This window comes from Dothidotthia symphoricarpi (genome assembly GCF_010015815.1).
Source record: "Dothidotthia symphoricarpi CBS 119687 unplaced genomic scaffold P153scaffold_24, whole genome shotgun sequence".
In the NCBI taxonomy this organism is placed as follows: Eukaryota; Fungi; Ascomycota; class Dothideomycetes; order Pleosporales; family Dothidotthiaceae; genus Dothidotthia; species Dothidotthia symphoricarpi.
Window position 1 is genome coordinate 488910 of NW_022985031.1, and position 18849 is coordinate 507758.

An 18849-nucleotide genomic window follows, 5' to 3' on the forward strand; every position below is an offset into this window, starting at 1 on the left:
TCCATGTAACATCCCACCCGGACTCTCCTTCGTTGCATAGCACGTTGATCACTCAGTATCACCACTCAATCGCCACCCTCTTAGTTAATCGAAATACCAGGCACCAAGGTGCAGCAAAATCACGCAACAGTTTGACAACTACAACTGTATTTAGTATAGAAATCTTATGCCTAAGATTTCAACTGTATGCCGTACACATTTTAAAATTCTACTTGTGTAGTTTCGCACCTTATAGGAGCCACAGAGAACGCAGCTTACTTCCCGCGTTTACGGTTGACCGAGAGCTACCCTCAGAGAGAGACAGCACACTTTTCTGATGTTATCCGGAGAACAACAGGAACCCCCAGATTTTCAACATGACCACAATATTATAAAGGGCAAATATCTAATATATTGTAGGGCGACTCCAGCTCCTACGATATTGTGATTTCCAAGGCTTTTGTATATGTAGTTGTTGTGATATTATCTTGAAGAGATTTGCTAACACATTAGGAAAGAGTGCTGTTATTCTTTGAGGGTGGTACAATCGTTTTCGCATCTGGGGTTTGACTGAAATCGGGTTCAAACGCTTTCTTTCGGCTGTGGCTGAAGCATGTGTCAAGTCAAGGGTTCCGTGGAATGGATATGTCGCGATATTTAAACGGATGGCTGACACCACTGGAAGAATTCACGCGCCTCAATCCACTAAGCCGAGGATAAATTTCTCATCTCAAAGCTGGAGATAATGCAATGTCGACAAAGGGTTGATGCATCTACGACAACGACGAGGTGTATGAAGCAAGCCCCATACGTACGAGTGACCACATGCATGGGCAAGGCAGAGCGCTCGGCGGTATTCGAGTCTGAACTGGGCAGTGCCTTGGGATTATATCACCCCAAGGCTGAAGCATGTATCCCCAGACTCTTGAAGGCGGAGTAACTCCAATCAGGCGTTCCCAGCGTGATTCTCCAACATGAGTCGACCACGTCTTGCTACTTTGAGTGGCGGAGGGTGTGAGCTCTGCCCAAACCTTCCACATGCAGAAATACGCCTTGAAAGCAGCCAAGCCTCCACCATTTTGTTTTCCCGCTCCACCAACGCAGGGTAACGTCAGAGGAGTTTGCGAAATCATAGCCATGGGCAGATCCTCCACAACAGGAACTTGATAGCCCTTTTCGATACCAGAAACCAGTGCGACTCGTTAGCATCGAACCAGCCCGCTGTCACCGATCTCCATTCAGACCCTCAGTTCTCCGGCAGTTTTGCCAAGAAGATAACGAGATGGATGTCTATTCGCACGCGGCAACGACGGATTCTTAGGTGCTTAGCCCTCCGCACACTTGGGTGCCGCGACGCGTGCCTGTCGTATTCGATCGTCCTTCGGCAGGTGTTCTAGCGTATCCATGTACCTACGAGGGTAAGCATTTCAATAATGCTGCCCGAAGACACCCGTCGCAGTCGCCGTGCGTCGTCGCAAGTGCAGCGGCACAATGCAAAACGTATTGAACTGAAGATTTAGATCGTTGATAAGAGAATTCAATAGGCAACATTGCGTGTTCTCGACCTCCACTGCGGCTTTGGTTGATATCTCTACATCGGAGCACGCGATGTCTAACCAACGTAACGTCCACAAGCTGCGTGCGTAAGCGTGGTGATCATTTCCCTGGTCTGTGATTCGGTGCGGGTGAGAGCTACTGGCGCTAAGCCGAGCATGCGGGGTACACATTCATCTCTTTGCAGATGTTGCATTTCCTCGCATTCAGCGACAAGACGCAGCTAACTCAGCCTCTCGACCTAGCGCAGAAAATTTTGATACTCGAGACTACCAAAGACCTAAAGGGCCGTTATGGAGGCTCGTTATCGGCGCATGGGCTCACACCACGCAAGAGTCCTTACCCGCTCCCGTTCTCTATCGGTGCTGTCTTATCACGGCCGCCGTTAAGATTTAGTAAAGAAAGCCATTCGAAACCTTGGCGCCAACCCGCCAAGTAAAGCCGCTATCTTGAATAAGCAGGTGTGAAAAGCTCTTCCACCATGCTGGGAGAGCAAACGCGCGTGATGGCCTTATGCTTGTCCTGGCGATTGGCGCTGTACATAAGCTCTGGACCACCTACGGACTTGGACTGTGCTGAATTACCCTCGGTTTCTCCACACCATTACTTCTGTTTGCCTTGGCCGCCTTGGGTTACGGTGGCGTCGAGCAGCCAGCCTCGCTGACAACTTGTCTTATCAGTAGTTGAATTCCGCCCCACTGCCTCGTGTGTATAACTACCGGTCAACGGTACGACGTTGAGGCTCCCAAGGCTTTTTCGCTGCCTCACTTGTCTACGTACTTAGGAGGACTCTTCCTTCTCGAGCAAGCTCCTCTATCTTAGGAAACTTGTTCTGCGCTCTCATCAAAAGCAAACATCCGCCGTCGCCATAACTTGACCGGCGCTTTCAACCGCAATGGCCATCTTCAAGAGGAACTCCGGTTCCTCTGACGGCGCTAGCCCTCATGCTAGTGACCCAGAGTATGGCAACAAGGAGCACTACACAACTGGTACCGCCGGTGAAATGGTCGTCGGCTCCGATGGTGTCGTTATTCACCAAGACGGCAGCCATCTCCACCGTGGTCTCAAGTCGCGTCACATCACTATGATTGCCATCGGCGGCGCTATCGGCACTGGTTTGATTATTGGTACCGGAAAGGCTCTCGCTCAGTCAGGGTGAGTTCACAAGTCAAAATTGTGGTCGACACAATGTCTAACATGTTGTAGTCCTGGTTCAATCCTCATCGCTTACACTGCTGTTGGTTTCCTCGTCTACATCGTCATGACCGCCCTTGGTGAGATGGCCGCTTGGATCCCTCACGCTTCTGGTTTCTCTGGTTACGCTACCCGGTTCTGCGACCCTGCGCTTGGTTTCGCTCTTGGATGGACTTACTGGTGCAAATATATCATCACCACGCCAAACCAGCTTACTGCCAGCGCCTTGATCATTCAAGAATGGAAAACAGCAGACGAAGTCAATCCCGGTGTGTGGATCGCAGTCTTCCTGTTTGCAATCTGCGCTATCAATTACTTTGGTATCAAGTTCTTCGGTGAGCTCGAGTTCTGGCTCAGTACGATCAAGGTCATTGTCATCGTACGTGTTTTTTACCCGCAAACTGTGGCGCCAACCGCTAATATCATTCAATAGGTCGGTGTTATTCTCCTGTCTTTTCTCCTTGCAGTCGGAGCCGGCCCTGGCCCAGCAACTGGTTTCCAGTACTACAAGAACCCCGGTGCATTTAAACCTTACATCGGCAAAGGTAGCGCAGGCAAATTTTACGGTTTCTGGTCGTCTTTGATCAACGCGGTGTTTGCTTACCTCGGAACCGAGCTCATCGGTGTTACCGTTGGTGAGGCTCAGAACCCCCGCAAGACAATTCCCCGCGCCATCAAGCTCACTTTCTACCGAATCCTGTTCTTCTACTGCTTGTCCGTCTTCTTCCTGGGAATGCTGGTCCCTTACGACTCCAAGGATCTTGCTTTCGCCAACAAGGCCACAGCCAGGGCTTCCGCGTCGCCTTTTGTCGTCGCCATCAAGATCGCAGGCATCAAGGACCTTCCTGGCCTACTTAACGCTTGTATCTTGATCTTTACCTTCAGTGCCTCCAACTCGGATTTGTACATTGCCTCGCGTACCCTCTACGGTCTTGCCGAGCAGGGCCACGCCCCCAAGATCTTTGGCTGGACCGACAAGCGCGGTGTACCTGTCCCCGCTCTGGCCATCTCCGCCCTGATGTGCTGCATGGCTTTCATGAACGCCTCCAACGACTCCAAGGTCGTCTTCGGATACTTTGTCAACCTGACAACCATCTTCGGTCTCCTGTCCTGGATCTCGCTCCTCGTCTCGCACATCTTCTTCGTCCGCGCACGCCGCGCCCAGGGCATCACCAAGGACCAGATGGCCTACACCGCACCCTTTGGTCTCTGGGGCTCCATCATCGCCCTGTTCTTCTGCTGCCTCATCGCCGTGACCAAGAACTTCAGTGTCTTCACTCCCGGCTCGTACGGAAGCTTCGACTGGAGAAACTTCATCACCGGCTACCTCGTAAGTTTTCCTCACAATTCTCCCATCTCACAATTCATCATTACTAACTCTCCTCCCCAGGGTATCCCCATCTACCTCATCCTCATCTTCGGCTACAAGTTCATCATGAAGACCAAGATGGTCAAACCCCACATGGCCGACTTCTACACGGGCAAGGACGTCATCGACCGCGAGGAGGAGGCTTTCATCGCATACGAGGCTGAGAAGAAGGCCGCTAATGGCGGCAAGAACGGCAGCTGGTTCTACAACACGTTCGTCTCGTGGTTGTTCTAGATGCGTCTTTTTCGTGCTTTTTTCGCTCGTTTCTGCTGCGTTGCGATATGATACCAATTGTTATGTTATGTTATGATTTGTCTGTGTGGTTAGCGTAGCCGGCTTGGCTTAGCTTGGCTTGACTGCGAAACGATAATGGCATATTCTTTGAGATTTCATGTTGGATTGTATTGTCGTGCTGTGATGTGATCTGGTGTGCTTTGTCTTGCGTGAGTTTGATCTACCGTCCATTCTACGTCTCATGTTTATATACCAATCTTGCTTCTCACCATGCGCGCAGTAACTCACTACCCACAACTTTCTGACCATCTTCTGAGAAATACAAACAGACCCGATCGCACTGTCATGTTCTCCGCCTGAACAGGTATCTACTGGAGCGAATTTATGCGCTTCCCTTTTAATCCAAAGTTCACGTCCACCTTACCCCGCGAGACCAGCACTTTTGTATACCACGCTCCGCTATAAGCACATGCACAACAATGTATATAGTCTGGTATTGTGTTACGCAAACTTGGATGCGGGATCGGGGGTTGGTGTATAATTGGGTGTGGGAAGGCGTGATAAGGTGAAGTAAGGTGTGATGTCTGGTATGCCGAGCATCAAGGTTGTGTAGGGAGTGTTTTGTACTTGATGTTGGAAGCAGAGGTTGGATGTGTGGAGGTTGTTAGGGTTGGGATGGGATGGGGAGGGGAGAGGTGGATGAGAGGTGGGTGGGAGGCGAGAGGCGAGGACAGGCTTGAATGTGTGGATGAAGAGATGGCGACGGGGATTGGGACTTGGGAGATGATACTGGTTTAGGAATTTGGAAATTGGGGGAAATGGATGCTGGGCTAGTCATTCATGGTGGGTTTCCCGGAGACGGAATGGAAAATGGATGGGATTGGCTAGATGGGAAAGTGTAGAAAACGTTGCGACATCTGATTCCTTCTGATATGAATCTGACACGACGTGAGGAGGAAAGAAGAAAGTGACTAGGCCAGAAAGTTGCTAGTCCCGACTCGACGTCATGTGTCACGAGCTTCTTCACTCTCGCAGTGCCAGATCTTGCCTGATTCTCAACGCTGGCGATTCTGCGACCGCTTGAGCTACTTGACGTGTAATCACTCATGCCCTCACGCCCTGTCATCAAACCGCAATTCCAAACAACGTCATCAGTAACAGATAGATCCTCCACGAGTCACAAGAGCAGAAACACAACTCCAGGCTGGAATCGTGACAAGGCAAACGGGGCGCGCCAACCACCTCGTGACTCTCGGCATGCCCTTTGAGCCCTGACAAAGGTTTGTCTGCCTGCTTTGCGATGCAGTGCAGTGTAGCCTCGTGTAGCCTAACGGATCAGGCATGCACTCCGGAAGGACAACCGGAGCGTCGTTTACGCGCGCTTCGTCCTTGTAGTACGAAAACGTGGGAGCTTAACACTTTTTTATGTGACGACACGTTACTTTGAGGGAATGTTAAGGGGCATTGAGCGGGTGAGCGCAGCGTTTTCCAGCTATGGATATGCTGATAGTGTGAAGGGACATCGAGAAGGGAAACACACACGAACCTTCGTGTACGACAAGCCAAACCATCCAACGTCCAGTAGATCTACTTGCTCGTGTTGCCATGTGGTCAATTAGTTTTGATCCTGGTAATACGTATTCGCAACATCACCGCCACACGTCTCAATTGGTCACTTGCACATCTCCCGCCTGCTCTACACCGCCGTTTTGAACTGTGGGTCTGAAAAGAGCCACTTTGCGATCGAAACGTGGATAATCCTCCACTTGTGGTCTACTGTTATATCGTCCAATCCTATATGGCTTTACTTCCGTTCCGACGTCGGATGGATATTGTTCGCCTGCACCGACACCACCACCCGATCCCACGATACAGGTGAGAACCTGTAAACTAGGAGATATCTCATCATGCTCATCGTCCTCTGTCAGTTTGACACAGTAGTGATGTATTTTGAATGGCCGAGAAACGCATGTTATTGGTATGGCTTAGGGCACCCGTTGCAAATGTGACGGATGGTTGAAGGGACTCATCGGGACGTCAGAGGGCACTCACGATGCTATACGCCCTTTGTTATGTGGCTTGGAGTCAAAATTAGGGTCACGATAGACTCTCAACGTCCCTCGTCAGCTTCATCTTAGTTGAAGAGTTTGAGTATAATTCGGATCACTTTTCTCCTATATTCAAGATTTTTCACCAAGCACCTTCTCAACACACCTCATACAACATCAGTGAACCTCAACAGATCAAGTCATCATTGCTCCTGAAATTCTTACAGATTTCGTTTCTCTCCTACGGCATTCTCTCCTTCTTGGTCTACCACTCAAGCGTTGTTTCATTTGTGTCCATCACGCGTCCCTCCAGCCAATTGTGTCCAATTCTATCGGAAAACCTCAGAAGTACCACAAATTTGAACAGCCTGAACACTTTGATCATTGTCGATACCTCAGCATTCCGCACGCCGGACCGAGCCAAGCAAATCATCGCTACGAGTTCTATTTGCCTGACCCAACTGCTCGATTCTTCGACCTATAGAATTTCTGCAACAAACGATTTCTTAGACATAACATTCATCAAGTTCACTTTCGAGTTCCACCAGCCATTATCCATCGCAGCCAATCCATCATGCATCAATCCCATGGTGGCACCGTTCCCAACGACATGTGGATATGCTGCAGCTGCAATGGCGGGAATCTCATCGCTCTCACTGACGGTGTCTGTCCAGTCTGCAGCCACACACGATGCTCAAGCTGCATTGGTCCCGGTGGGACGATTCCAAACGCAGCGTATCCCATGTCTTACTACCAGTCTTCCAATACTCATGACACCTATGTCGACTCGTACCATGTTTACTACACTGATGCATCTTCGCAGCCTGTTGCGCATTATCATGGTGCTAAGCCTTCTTGCATCAACTTTTCAACACCTGATGATGTGTGGATATGCCCGGAGTGTGGATCGCCGAATCGTGACTGGTATGACAAGTGTCCGATCTGTGACGTTGGTACAAAGCCTTCGTAGAGTTGTACTAGCTCTGCAAGCATCACGAACTGGGTCAGTGCAGGAACTCTAGCTCCGCACGTTTGAAACTGCCAGTAATATGGCGATACGGATGGTAACCCTGCGCCAGGTAGTTGTCCTGCGTAGGGATACGATCGGTAGGTCAGGGTACGGTGACTGCTTTGCTTCACCATCTTTCACCTGATTTTCTTTTGGATGCTTCGATGAGGTTTCTTCTTGTTTTCTGGGTACCCCTTTATCTGTTTTTCTAACCTTTCTTTTGATAGTTGGTGGTCGCTTGTTGTTTGCTATCTTGCGATGCAATGTCGTTCTTTTATTCTCATCTCGTTGTTTGGCCTAGATAACTTGGGCGGCGTCATGCTTCGATTCCATGTTTTAATTGATTGGGTTCTTTCTTAGATTGCCTCAAGATGGCTTTTGTTTTTACATGTATCGGCGTTACAGGCGATACGTGGTATGATCGTTGTAACGTGTATAATATGTTTTTCATAGTACACATCTAAACATTTTATAATAATCCATTTTTACCCGTTCAACAGTATCATGTGTGTCAAAGACTACGAAATGCAAGAGCATATCAAGACGTTCCACAGCCCAGCAAAGTCTATCGATATGACGTTTTCTATTGATCAACATCATAGTGCGATGAGCTTCGGCTGAGTATTTGGCTTAGTAGGGTAAACGTCAATCCTAGGCATACCGTTCTGGCCATCGCACTGTTGATAAGTTCTAGCGCATTGAAATACCAGTGACAAGGACATTCACATGAGAACAACAGAAAAAGGATTTAACAGGTTAGCCTACATGGTGATCAACACGCTAGTGAGGCGGGAGCAAGCGATGCTGACAAGGTCGACAGTTTGCCCCACCTTTCTACTCAACTCCAGGCGGCTGCCTGGCTGACTTATAGATCCAACCCAGTCTTTACACTACCAAGGCAATGACGAGTACTTCTACGACTAGAAGAAAGACCAGGACCAGCACTCCGAGAGTGCGGACTGGGTGTCAGACTTGTCGGTAAGTTCGTGACTAGAACTACAGCTTACACTGTCTGGGTAGACACCATCAGCTGACAAAACGATAGAAAGAGGCATATAAAGTGCGATGAAACGGAACCATTGTGTCTCAAATGTGCCCAAGCCGGATGGAAGTGCGATGGTTACGTGAGACGTAGTTCAAACCTCCAGCCCTCCGCAAGTGACAAAAGCGTGGCCTCAACAACCTTGCTAGAGTCAGCGCTTTCCATTACCAGGTACTCACTTCCATTCCGGATTCCGGGTTCTCAGAAAGACCGGCAATTACTTCATTACTTTTGTGTCCAAGGCTCCTACGAAATGGCTGGTTATCTGAGTTGCGACTTTTGGACCAGGACAGTCCTCCAGGAGAGCTATCGAGAACCTGTTGTGCGACAAGCTCTTGTGTCGCTTAGTTCGCTCCATCTCGATTACATTACTTTGGCTACGCCTAGAACTGAGGTAGCAAGAGGCGAAACACTGGCCCAGTACGGCAAGGCACTTCGCGCACTTGGAAAGCACCTCGAAAAACCAGACATGAATGCAACCAGGACAGCGCTTATTTGTTGCATTCTGTTCTACTGTTTTGAAGCCACTCTTGGTAACGATCAAGCTGCTATGCATCATCTACAGTGTGGATTAAATACACTGACATCCTACCGTCAAGTTGAGGGATTTCATGAGACTCAAGACATGAGTATACTGTCCCGTGTATTTGAGCGGCTGGACCTGCAAGCCACCTTGTTCGACGATGGGCGTGTGCCTAATTTGGTGTTGACGTCCGACGAAGATCGCGAGATATGCACTACCAACCTAGGCTGTGTAGAAGCCTTCTCGCGGCTCGATGATGCTTACCGCTCGCTCATCAAACTGCAAAACTGGCTCTTCCACTTTCTTACTAAGAACACTCTCTACAAGCCCCATGAAAGAGAGGCAATTCCCGCATCTGTTTTGCAGGAAAAAGATCATCTCATGAAGCAGTTCAACAGGTGGATGGTCAGATTCGACAACATCAGATACCAAGCGAACCAGGACGACCGGGAACAATGCGGTATTCAGACTCTCCTCATTCATCAGCAAGTTTCAAGCATGCTCCTCGAGGCAGATTATCCTGCCGATGACAGTGTCTTTGGCGCATCTCCGAATCCCAGAGCCGAAGAGGTCCTTGGTCTAGCCGACAATGTGCTTAGGCTTACTAGGCATGAAATCACGTTGGGTAAAACGGCTAAGAATTCATGCCGAAACTTCTCCTCAGATACTGGTGTAGTAGCTCCACTGTTCACGTTGGCCATGAAATGTTCAGACGAATCAGTATGCCTGAGAGCTACTGAGCTACTTGCTACGTCGCAGAGGCGAGAAGGCCTATACGATGCTCAAAGTATGGTAGCGATCATCCATCAATTCAGGGATGCCAGACAGCAAAAGCGGGTACGCTCAGAGGAATGTCGCATTGAAGACGCCACAACTCCATCGCTCGAGACACTTTTTGCGGATGAACTTAACAAAACAACTGGCGGTATGGACAGAAAAGCAGACTTCATCAATTCGTTGCCTCTTGCTACTTATCCTCAAAACTAAATACGTGATACTCAAAATTACCAGCTTCAGAGGACCATAGCCAAAGCGAATATAGCAAACCACCACGTTGGAACGCTGGAACGAACACCTGTACCAACGGAGGACAACGGCGATGTAGAGTTGTCGTTAATCCTAGCAGCAAAACGCATTTCTTCTTTCCCAAAATCGAACACCGATACTACATTCCTGAGGAATGCGTCCCCTAGAAAGTTCAAGGCGAGACCGTCACCAACTCCAGTCGAGGCAACGCTGGAGTAGCAGAACCCACTGGCATCATGATAGATGAGGTCCTCCGGACGCTGGTGCCAGAATGTATGCCCGTCCAGAATTATGCCGAGCTCCGGGGTTTTGGCATCGCAGTCAACAACATACACACCAGACTCCTCATCGAAAACGCCAACGGGGTTGAATGCACCGTTAATAGCCTCAGCGATGGCGGCGGGAAGCAGATTCATGTGGTTACCAGTGTCGACTACAGCCTGAAACTTGGTAGAATTGGTAATGGATGAATTGCTCGACGCACTATTCCAGGTAACCCCGTCTATAGTTAGGGTCATCAGGGTGATTTCACGCTCCCCGCCGGTCAGTTCGTCTGGCAGATCCTTCGTAACCTCAATCGGCTTAGTAGCCCAGTCGTCGGAGTGGGCAACGGGTGGTAGTTCACCTAGACCAAGCCAGCCGCCCGGACCGCTTGTCACGTTTTCGAGCAGCCGCTCGATAGCAAAGCTGTACCACGGCTCGACAAGTCCCTTCTTGTACATGCCGACGAAGACTGGATCGTAGACGGCACGGTTGATAAGCAGCGTGCTATTATCGAGTTCCGTGCCAGGATGTGCCGATGTCAGCGGAGGAAAGCCCAAGCCGAGAACGCCGCTTCCGAGTCCATCGCCTGTGTCGTTGGTGCGGTCGACAAGTCCAATTTGTTGGTGTTCGATTGTGATACCATTTAATGTGATATCGGCAAATCCAACTTTACCTACTGCAATCCCCGTACCGTACTGAACACCAAACGTCTGGTTGGCGACATATTCGGTTGAGGCCGGCACATGGTACGTCCCGCCAAAATAGCATTTTTTCTGTGGGACCTCGTTCCCACTTACTGGCTCAACGCATTGGAAATCGGCTACCGGGACCCAGAGGTCGCTGCTTCCCGTGTCGGGGATGAGATAGAAGGGTTGGTTGTTGATTAGGACTTCGATTCCAAATATGATACCGTTTTCGGTCGATATAAGTGGCTTGGAGTAGGATTGTTGGCGGCGGCCGAGGGGAAGAATAGTACCAGAAACATAGCTAGTGCTGGCCAAGAGCAGAAGTAAGATTTCGGGTCTCATGATGATTGAAGATTAAGCAGTTGTTGAACTTGATTCTAACAAGTGTGATGGATGTCTCTGAGAATATGGAAAGTGAGATGTAACAATAACGAACCTGACGGGATCTTACTTTTATATGCACAACCTCAAATAAACGTTTTTCCAAAGGCCGGAAGCCTGTAGCTAGGTTCAACACTTACATGTACATCTTGCTATCCCGTATCGTGATTGGCCCTATCGTCAATTTCCATGAAGATCATTACGAGGCTGAGTTATGTTGTAATCTTGAGAGACGGGGCTCCAGATTAGGCGTTCATTTCCATATATATCCAAAGGAGGGCGATGCGACTTCCTGACTAGCCGACTGGAGAAAGGTGTGAGACAGCTGCGTGTATCATTCTAGGACTCTTGAAACAAGGCCGATAGGGATTGGTCTTGTCGTCTATTTTGCGATACCACACCCCACCTGGATTACTGACCCAAAGGCATGGGGGGGCGTATTGGAGCTGTGCGTCAGCGTGTTGTGGGGCTACCGTATAAACTTGTTCAATCCGTAGATAGCTAGACAGGGGATGAGCCGAAGCGAGTCCTCTGGCAATTGGGCATTTGGAGTGGCTGAGTGGCTGGGCTTATCCCACCACTCGCATGTCGACTCGCTTCGCTACAACCCCTGTCTAGCTATCTACGGATTGAACAAGTTTATACGGTAGGTCAGAGGCAGTGTTGAACCCTGATATCTGATTCGCTCGTCAATTTTGTATTCTCTGTTACCGCGTGCTGTAAGCAGAATCGCGGCTACCGATTTCGCCAACTGAGCTACTATCGAGTGGACAAACGCCATAGTCAACATGATTGCTGTTGTATCCTCAACCTTTGTCTTTCCAGTCAAAAATCAGAACTTGGACTAGATACACTGACTAGATATCATAAATTGATCTAATCGCTGTTTAACCGTAATCATGGCAATTCCTGTTTCTCTATTTACACTCGAAGTAATTCTCCTGCAAGGTATCATGTAGTCGAGCGAAGACCCCACTGTGCCACGTCCTGAAATCCTTCCATTCCTCCTCGGGCATGGTGGCGGAGAGCATGTTTAGCCACCCACCCACGATCAGATCAGCATAGTTAGCTTGTTTCCCTTCAAGGTACGGTCCGGTTTCATGAACCATAAACAACTGAGCCAGCGACGTTAACGCCACCTTGAACGCTGCCTTGAGCTGCTCTCTTGCCTTGCCCTGGATGGAAAAGTCATCCCAGGAGCTCAGGTGGGCGCGCTTAACAAAGAGAGCCCTCACGGCCTCGGCTGTGTTCGGGTTGAAGGGGAGGTACTGGCCGACGAGTACCACATGGGCGGAGAAGGTGGCGTCGACGTGCATGTTGAAACTTGCGTAGGCCTCGTTTTTGGACCCTTGGTTGGAAGTTAGGGGCGCGAAGAATGGGGTGTCCTTGTTCGGGCTCTCATATTCGAGTCCAGTGCGGGTGGAGTTCGAAGGGAAAAGGCAGCCGCCTGAGTTTGGGAACATGTCCTCGAGATAGTTGGCGATGTCGTACGAGTCGCCAATGACCTTGCCCGAGATGGGGTCCCGCAGTATGGGCAGCGTGTAGAATTCGGAACCATCGTCGAATCTACGGGTGGCCGGGCAGCCGAGCCCTTTGCGCACGTTAGAGATATCGAGCATGTCGACCCAGTTCGTTTTGAAGGGTACGCATTTGAAGCTGAGCGCGAGACGCGCCTTGGAAGGATTGGGCGCATAAGAGCGGGGTTCTATGGGTGAGGAGATGTCGTAGAAAATGAAGGGGTTGGAGTCTGTCATCTTGGAGGAGGTGGTGAGAGTGCCTGAGCCAGCGTGGTGTTGCGTGACTGGCGCAGAGTCACACCAGATATTGACTGGCTATATCTACTTTAAGCGTGATACAGTATCCCAAAAGTCGTCAAATGTCATGTGCTACAGGAGCAAGTCCACAATTTACTAAGCCATGTCGTGTAACAGCAATGCCTCTATATACACCAATGAGCTAACAACAATGAGTCAGTCAGAGTATAGAAACTTGACTTGCGTGCATGTCAGCTTGTGTCAGGTCAGCTTTGTAGTAGCAATAAATCGGAGGATTGCTCCATGTGAGTTGTATAACTTCATGTAATATTCACACTTGGTGCTCACTTCGTTCTCAATTTCCCCTCTCCGATGCGCTCCAAACAACAAATATAGCGATTGACCTTAGCACAGGTAACCGATGGCCAAAACGTTTTGTCCGAAATTACTTTTTGGTTTGAGATATCCGACTAAGATACAGTCAGCGTACAGCGCATTTACGGCGACTGGACCAACCCTTCTTTGGAAAGCTGAAATCATGCCTGCTGGACAACTCAATCTTCCCGATACTGCAATCTACGTGCACCAATCCAAAGTATTCCATTAACAGCGCCACGGTCATCGACGCTATGGTCTTGCTATAGACCGATCGCTTCTCCAGTTCTTGTGACGTCTCCAACCATAGCGACTTTGCGCACCTTGGAGCGCGCAACCGTGAGCGGAGGGTGAGAGTGTACAGGTTTTGAGGGCGGAAGACCACTACCGCAGTTACCGCCGTCAGCGACAAGTCCGTAGAATTATGTTATAGAATCGTGCCGTTGTGCGACCTCGAAGAGCTGATGCATGTACACCAGACACCTCAATTATCACCGAGGGCAGCTAAAACACTACCTGAAGCAAGTATAAGTTCGGTCTCGAATCCGAACATTCGAATGCTGTCGAGCTGGTGACGCTCATCATTCAAGCCACATCCCTATCTGCCCTAGGGATGACGGCATGAGGTCCATGGAAAACAGTCAGTGCATTCAGAGAGTGGCATTCTTTTTTGGAGTGCTGTAAGAAACGCTGTAACATGTGAGCTCGTGTATTTGTGGCGAATCCAATATGTTTGAATATCGCCACCAAACCCAAGTAAGAGACTGGAGTCAATCATACACTTTGTCGTTGGTTTTGTGTACGCCTCGTCTTGCACCTACCCCATCCGTTAGGAAATATCCAGTTCACGTTGCGTCAACAAGACATGCGCATTCGTCGATGTGCGCATTGGAAAATCTGGCGGTCGAATTTTGGAACAATGAGACTATCAAAGATGTGTAGCATTGCGTAACAGTCGACAAGCTTGGTCGTGAAGACAGCAAGGCAAATTTGAATCAGAAGAGGATGTGAGAATCAAGTCGTCGAGGTGTCTTCTGTATGATCGAGGAAAGGTGCGTGTTTATGACACTCGACGTTGGTGTCGTGTGCTTGTAACGTAGTGTTCCTCATTCCTCGCCTTTGATTCTCATTTCCGCTCCACAGCATTGAAATGAATTGCCTATGCGCTGTTGCACCAGCTTGGTATTGATGAGTACAGATATGTACCGCTGGCTTCACGCTATTCGTTGGAGTTGTTTTCCCATAGCCATGATTTCCTGCTTGGCATCCCCACAATCTGTGTGAATACAAAGTAGTTCACACCTCACATGCCTGTAGATAATGTTCGTTCCTACATCCGCTTTGTTGGAAGTTGCCGATGGTTCATAAGCCGGGCTAAGCGAGATAGTCAATTCTGGTTCCACAACCTTACCTCACCAGTGTATCACGCCAGCGCTCACCAGAGCCCGCAGAAATCCCCAGATCGTAATCGCCAATTGCACTCATTGTCGGGTTACTGTCGATAGCCAATGAAGCGCACGATTCATGTTTGGTATTCCGGCAATGCAACCGGCATCCCAACCGGCCAAAGTCGCCTAGTCACCGACCAATCATGCAATTCCCCAACTCACACTCTTGGCAAATCGAAAAACCGAGAGAGTGACAGAATCAATCATACAAAGCTAAGGTTGGTCAAGGAACTGTAGATGTAATTGTACAGTAGGCAAAATCTGTCACCTCCACGCCGAGTGTTAGGCGGCGTTGAGCGCCCAATGACGAATCTTTATTTCCGGTATCTCGTGCCGATGGTCACATGGAGGCCGACACGTCATTACGCCACGAACGACTGCAGAAGTCGGAAAGAAACTCGGGGTGCTTTTTGCGTGATTAAGCGTAGAAGTACACTAGAAGACAACTAGAAGTAGGCGCTCGGACGAGAGACTGCATTCGAGCTAACGCTGGGCCCGGATGCCAGCCTATGGAGTCCCCGCCGAAAGGGCTAGCGTGTATGGGGAAAAGCTGGAGAACATGGAGAGCGACTAGGTTGAACTTGTGGCAAAGAAACGCAATGCAAGTGAGTAGTCGGAACTTTATCATCATGGATCTTAGATGGCCATCTGACAGCGATCAGCGTTTCGAGTTTTGATCGTGTTCAAGATGCAGAGGGGAAGTCAAGACAAGCTACAATCATACAAAATGCCAAGTATCCTCGCCTGCGACACATCCCTGATTCGTTGCTGAGACACACCTAACATGGATACACAAAGTGGCGAAGATAGTTAGATCAACCCTGCGGCATTTCTGTCTTTGCGTTGGGAAAGCCGCCTGCGCCTTCACCCGCTTTCGCGCAAGAGCCAGCTTCGTGTTCGTCGTCTGGCCATGATCCAATATCTAGGTTTACAGAAATATCACGTAACAAGGGCCTCAACATTCTCCCAAGTATTCGTCGACAACAGCACGGCTAGACACCAGTAGCCGCGCTACAGGCTGCGCACAGACACTCCCGTTTATGCCAAGCTACCACGTCTTTGATTAGCGGCCGCCGCAGTCGTCGAAGGCTGCTCGTCGGCTAGCAAAAGTCGGCTTGGGTTGCTTCAAGCCCAACATGTCTTTCTTGGGAGTTGCTGATCGGATCGTGTGCATACATCATATCTGAGCGCAGATCTTTGACGATCGAGAGGGGGTTGCGTTTTTGTTTCTGAGGCAAAGGAGTCGTGAAATTTCTGCCGTCAGCTGCCCCACGTGTGGATTGTCCATACCTATCGGTTTTCTCCACGGGGTTGACTAGTCTGTCATGGAGATTGCTGCGGAGCCCCATACCGAAAAACTCGTTCAACGTGAGGCTCAACGACACTGTGGGGCGAACCCGGGGTCCTATGCATGTGCTCTGTTAGTGAGATATCGGAGTTTCAATGATTGGACATAGCTTCCGATATAGCAAGGATTACCGGCGTCATGTCGGTTTGACCTGGGAGCTAGGATGCGTCCGAGGATCATGTAGCCAATCGTAAAGCTTCTTTGAGAGAATTTGCGGATACAGATGCTGGGGATGCAGTAGTGAAGGCATGCCTACCTAGCAGCAGCGCTTCAACCAGCAACTAGTGATGCACTACAGAAAGTCGACCTTGGCTTTTGGGTCTGGATGGCACAGGCTGTTAGTACCAGGAACCTGGAGAAGGATATATTGTGATGCGCAAGCCCGTCTTGTAAATCATCAGCTCCACGCTTCTCCAGCTTTTCGCATATCTGGGGTTCAGCCTGTACTTCACGTTCTTCATTGAACTGATAACCACTGCTCTTTCTCCAATCACTTTGCCACACACCACTCCAATATGGTGTTTGGACTCGGAGGCTCTCAGGAGCCTACTCTGGACCAGGTCCATGAGCAGCAGGGTCGTCGTCCCTCTGCCGTTGAAGTCATCGCTGAGGATCGACGACGCAAAAGCGTTGACAACCGTGTCGTTACCGGTGCCAGCCAGATCACCGCTCGTCAATCTATCATCCCAGTTTGCCTAGTCACAACTCTCTTCTTCTGCTGGGGTTTCGCGTACGGTTTACTCGATGTCTTGAATGCACGTTTCCAAGTCGCCTTGGACATCAGCCAGGGAATGTCCTCAGGTCTGCAGGGAGCTTACTTTGGGTACGTCTTAGTCACTTCTTGATCTTCCTTCGACTGCCGTTCTGACATGTTATGCAGCGCCTACTTCATTGGTCCTCTGACCTACTCTGGATGGTTCCTTCGTCGGTTCGGCTACCGATACACCTTCATCCTCGGTCTCTCCATCTACTGTGTGGGAGCACTGATGTTCTGGCCCTCAGCTGTCTACCGCAGCTTCCCCGGCTTCTGCGGTTCCATGTTCATCGCTGGATCCGGCTTGTCAACACTCGAGACTTCGGCCAACCCATACATTGCTGTCTGCGGTCCCCCCAAGTGGTCTGAGTTCCGTCTCGAGCTCTCCCAGTCCATTCAGGCTGTTGGCTCTGTCGTCGCTCCCGTTCTTGCCTCCTACGTCATTTTCAAGAATGTGGGTGCGGATGGAAAGTCTCTCGAAGCCGTTCAGTATGTCTATCTCGGCATTGCTGGTTTCGTCGCTATCCTCGCCGTCATCTTCTTCTTCGCTCCCATTCCGGAAATCACGGACTCCGACATGGCCGATCAGGCTGAGATGACCACCGGCGCCACCGGCTACGTCGACAAGCCGCTCAGGAAGCAATACAGACTCTTCTGGGGTACTGCCGCCCAGTTCTCCTACGTTGCCGGTCAGGTCGGTGTTGCTGCTTACTTCATCAATTACTTCCTCCAGGCCCGTCCAGACTTGGACACCACCACGGCCCATCAGAAGGGTTCCGAATTCTACGCAATTGCCCAAGCTCTCTTTGCAATCGGTCGCTTCGCTGCCGCTGGTCTGATGTACTATGGAGGAAAGCCACGTATCGTGCTGCTCATCTTCCAGACGGGCATAATGATCTTCATTTCGGCGGCCATTGGCACCAACACCGGCGGCGCTGATCGTGCCAACTGGGGCGGAATCAGCATGCTTTTTATCGTGCTTTTCTGCGAATCATGTGAACCAAATCCTACTCCCTATCCATGAAACTTTTACTAACATTTTTCATAGGTATCTGTAAGTTCCGTCCCAAAGTGATGGACCGCGTCACGTGAAGACGAAAATCCAGTCCTAATTCACAATCCACTTCCAATTGACATGCTGACTCACTACGCAGTTCCCCTCATCTTCGCCATCACACTTCGCGGACTCGGACGTCACACCAAGCGCGGCGCTTCCTTCCTCGTCTCCGCCGTCTGCGGTGGCGCCGTTGGGCCTGCCATTCTCGGGAACGTTGCCGATAAAATTGGCACGAGGCACGCCATGTGCATTCCTTTAATCTTCTACGCTATCGCATGGTCTTACCCCATTTACCTCAACGCCTTCCGGGCTAAGGAGCTTGACGCGTACTCTGATTCCCACGTCGGTCTCCAGGAGGGCACCGTCGACTTTGACTCCATTGTCGCCACCAAGGATGCCGAGGCTGGCCATTTTGAGAACAAGAGGTAGAATGCATGATGCTACGACCACATGGTATGGCGTTGTTCAGATAGGAGAAATGGAACAGTCATTGATACCTGGATATCTTGAGATATTGTGCGGGTTTTTATCTGCTTCTAGACTTCTCTGGGTCGGGAGGAGTTTGTATATACACGACCTTTCACATACCCATGCCATATATCTTAGTCGAACGATTTACGAATGACATTTCAAATATCCACATCGAGGTCTCTATTTATTACTGATGTTCGAGGCACGCTGAGCAAGGTTAAGTTCTGTAGAAATCTTGAATGCCCAACCCGATGACAATGTCATACCTAGCCACTTTGGAAGAAAGATGAGGCTGTGAGCGTTTTGTAAGACGCTAGCTTGCAGAAAAGATTA

General features: G+C 49.8%; 5 protein-coding genes across 5 annotated transcripts; 3 read left to right on the plus strand and 2 right to left on the minus strand.

Annotated features, from left to right (window-relative positions):
• Nucleotides 1–2428: 2428 nt before the first annotated feature.
• Nucleotides 2429–4330, plus strand: P153DRAFT_379761 (uncharacterized protein; the record flags this gene model as incomplete). The annotated part of the gene is made up of 4 exons (XM_033669884.1): nucleotides 2429–2688; nucleotides 2740–3106; nucleotides 3161–4057; nucleotides 4118–4330. The coding sequence occupies 4 exons, from the start codon at nucleotides 2429–2431 to the stop codon at nucleotides 4328–4330; spliced, it is 1737 nt and encodes a 578-aa protein (XP_033518639.1).
• Nucleotides 4331–8268: 3938 nt separating this feature from the next.
• P153DRAFT_351139 (uncharacterized protein) lies at nucleotides 8269–9939 on the plus strand (the record flags this gene model as incomplete). The annotated part of the gene is made up of 2 exons (XM_033666320.1): nucleotides 8269–8365; nucleotides 8433–9939. The coding sequence occupies exons 1-2, from the start codon at nucleotides 8289–8291 to the stop codon at nucleotides 9937–9939; spliced, it is 1584 nt and encodes a 527-aa protein (XP_033518640.1). The 5' UTR covers nucleotides 8269–8288.
• On the minus strand, nucleotides 9894–11433 carry P153DRAFT_371112 (acid protease). The gene has a single exon (XM_033669188.1). The coding sequence runs from the start codon at nucleotides 11268–11270 to the stop codon at nucleotides 9966–9968; it is 1305 nt and encodes a 434-aa protein (XP_033518641.1). The 5' UTR covers nucleotides 11271–11433; the 3' UTR covers nucleotides 9894–9965.
• A 793-nt stretch (nucleotides 11434–12226) lies between these two features.
• Nucleotides 12227–13063, minus strand: P153DRAFT_351144 (uncharacterized protein; the record flags this gene model as incomplete). The annotated part of the gene is made up of 1 exon (XM_033666321.1): nucleotides 12227–13063. One exon carries the CDS (start codon nucleotides 13061–13063, stop codon nucleotides 12227–12229), a length of 837 nt encoding a protein of 278 aa, XP_033518642.1.
• A 3553-nt stretch (nucleotides 13064–16616) lies between these two features.
• On the plus strand, nucleotides 16617–18673 carry P153DRAFT_426690 (MFS general substrate transporter). The gene is made up of 4 exons (XM_033672617.1): nucleotides 16617–17057; nucleotides 17115–17983; nucleotides 18037–18042; nucleotides 18143–18673. Exons 1-4 carry the CDS (start codon nucleotides 16750–16752, stop codon nucleotides 18472–18474), a joined length of 1515 nt encoding a protein of 504 aa, XP_033518643.1. The 5' UTR covers nucleotides 16617–16749; the 3' UTR covers nucleotides 18475–18673.
• The last annotated feature ends 176 nt before the right edge of the window (nucleotides 18674–18849 follow it).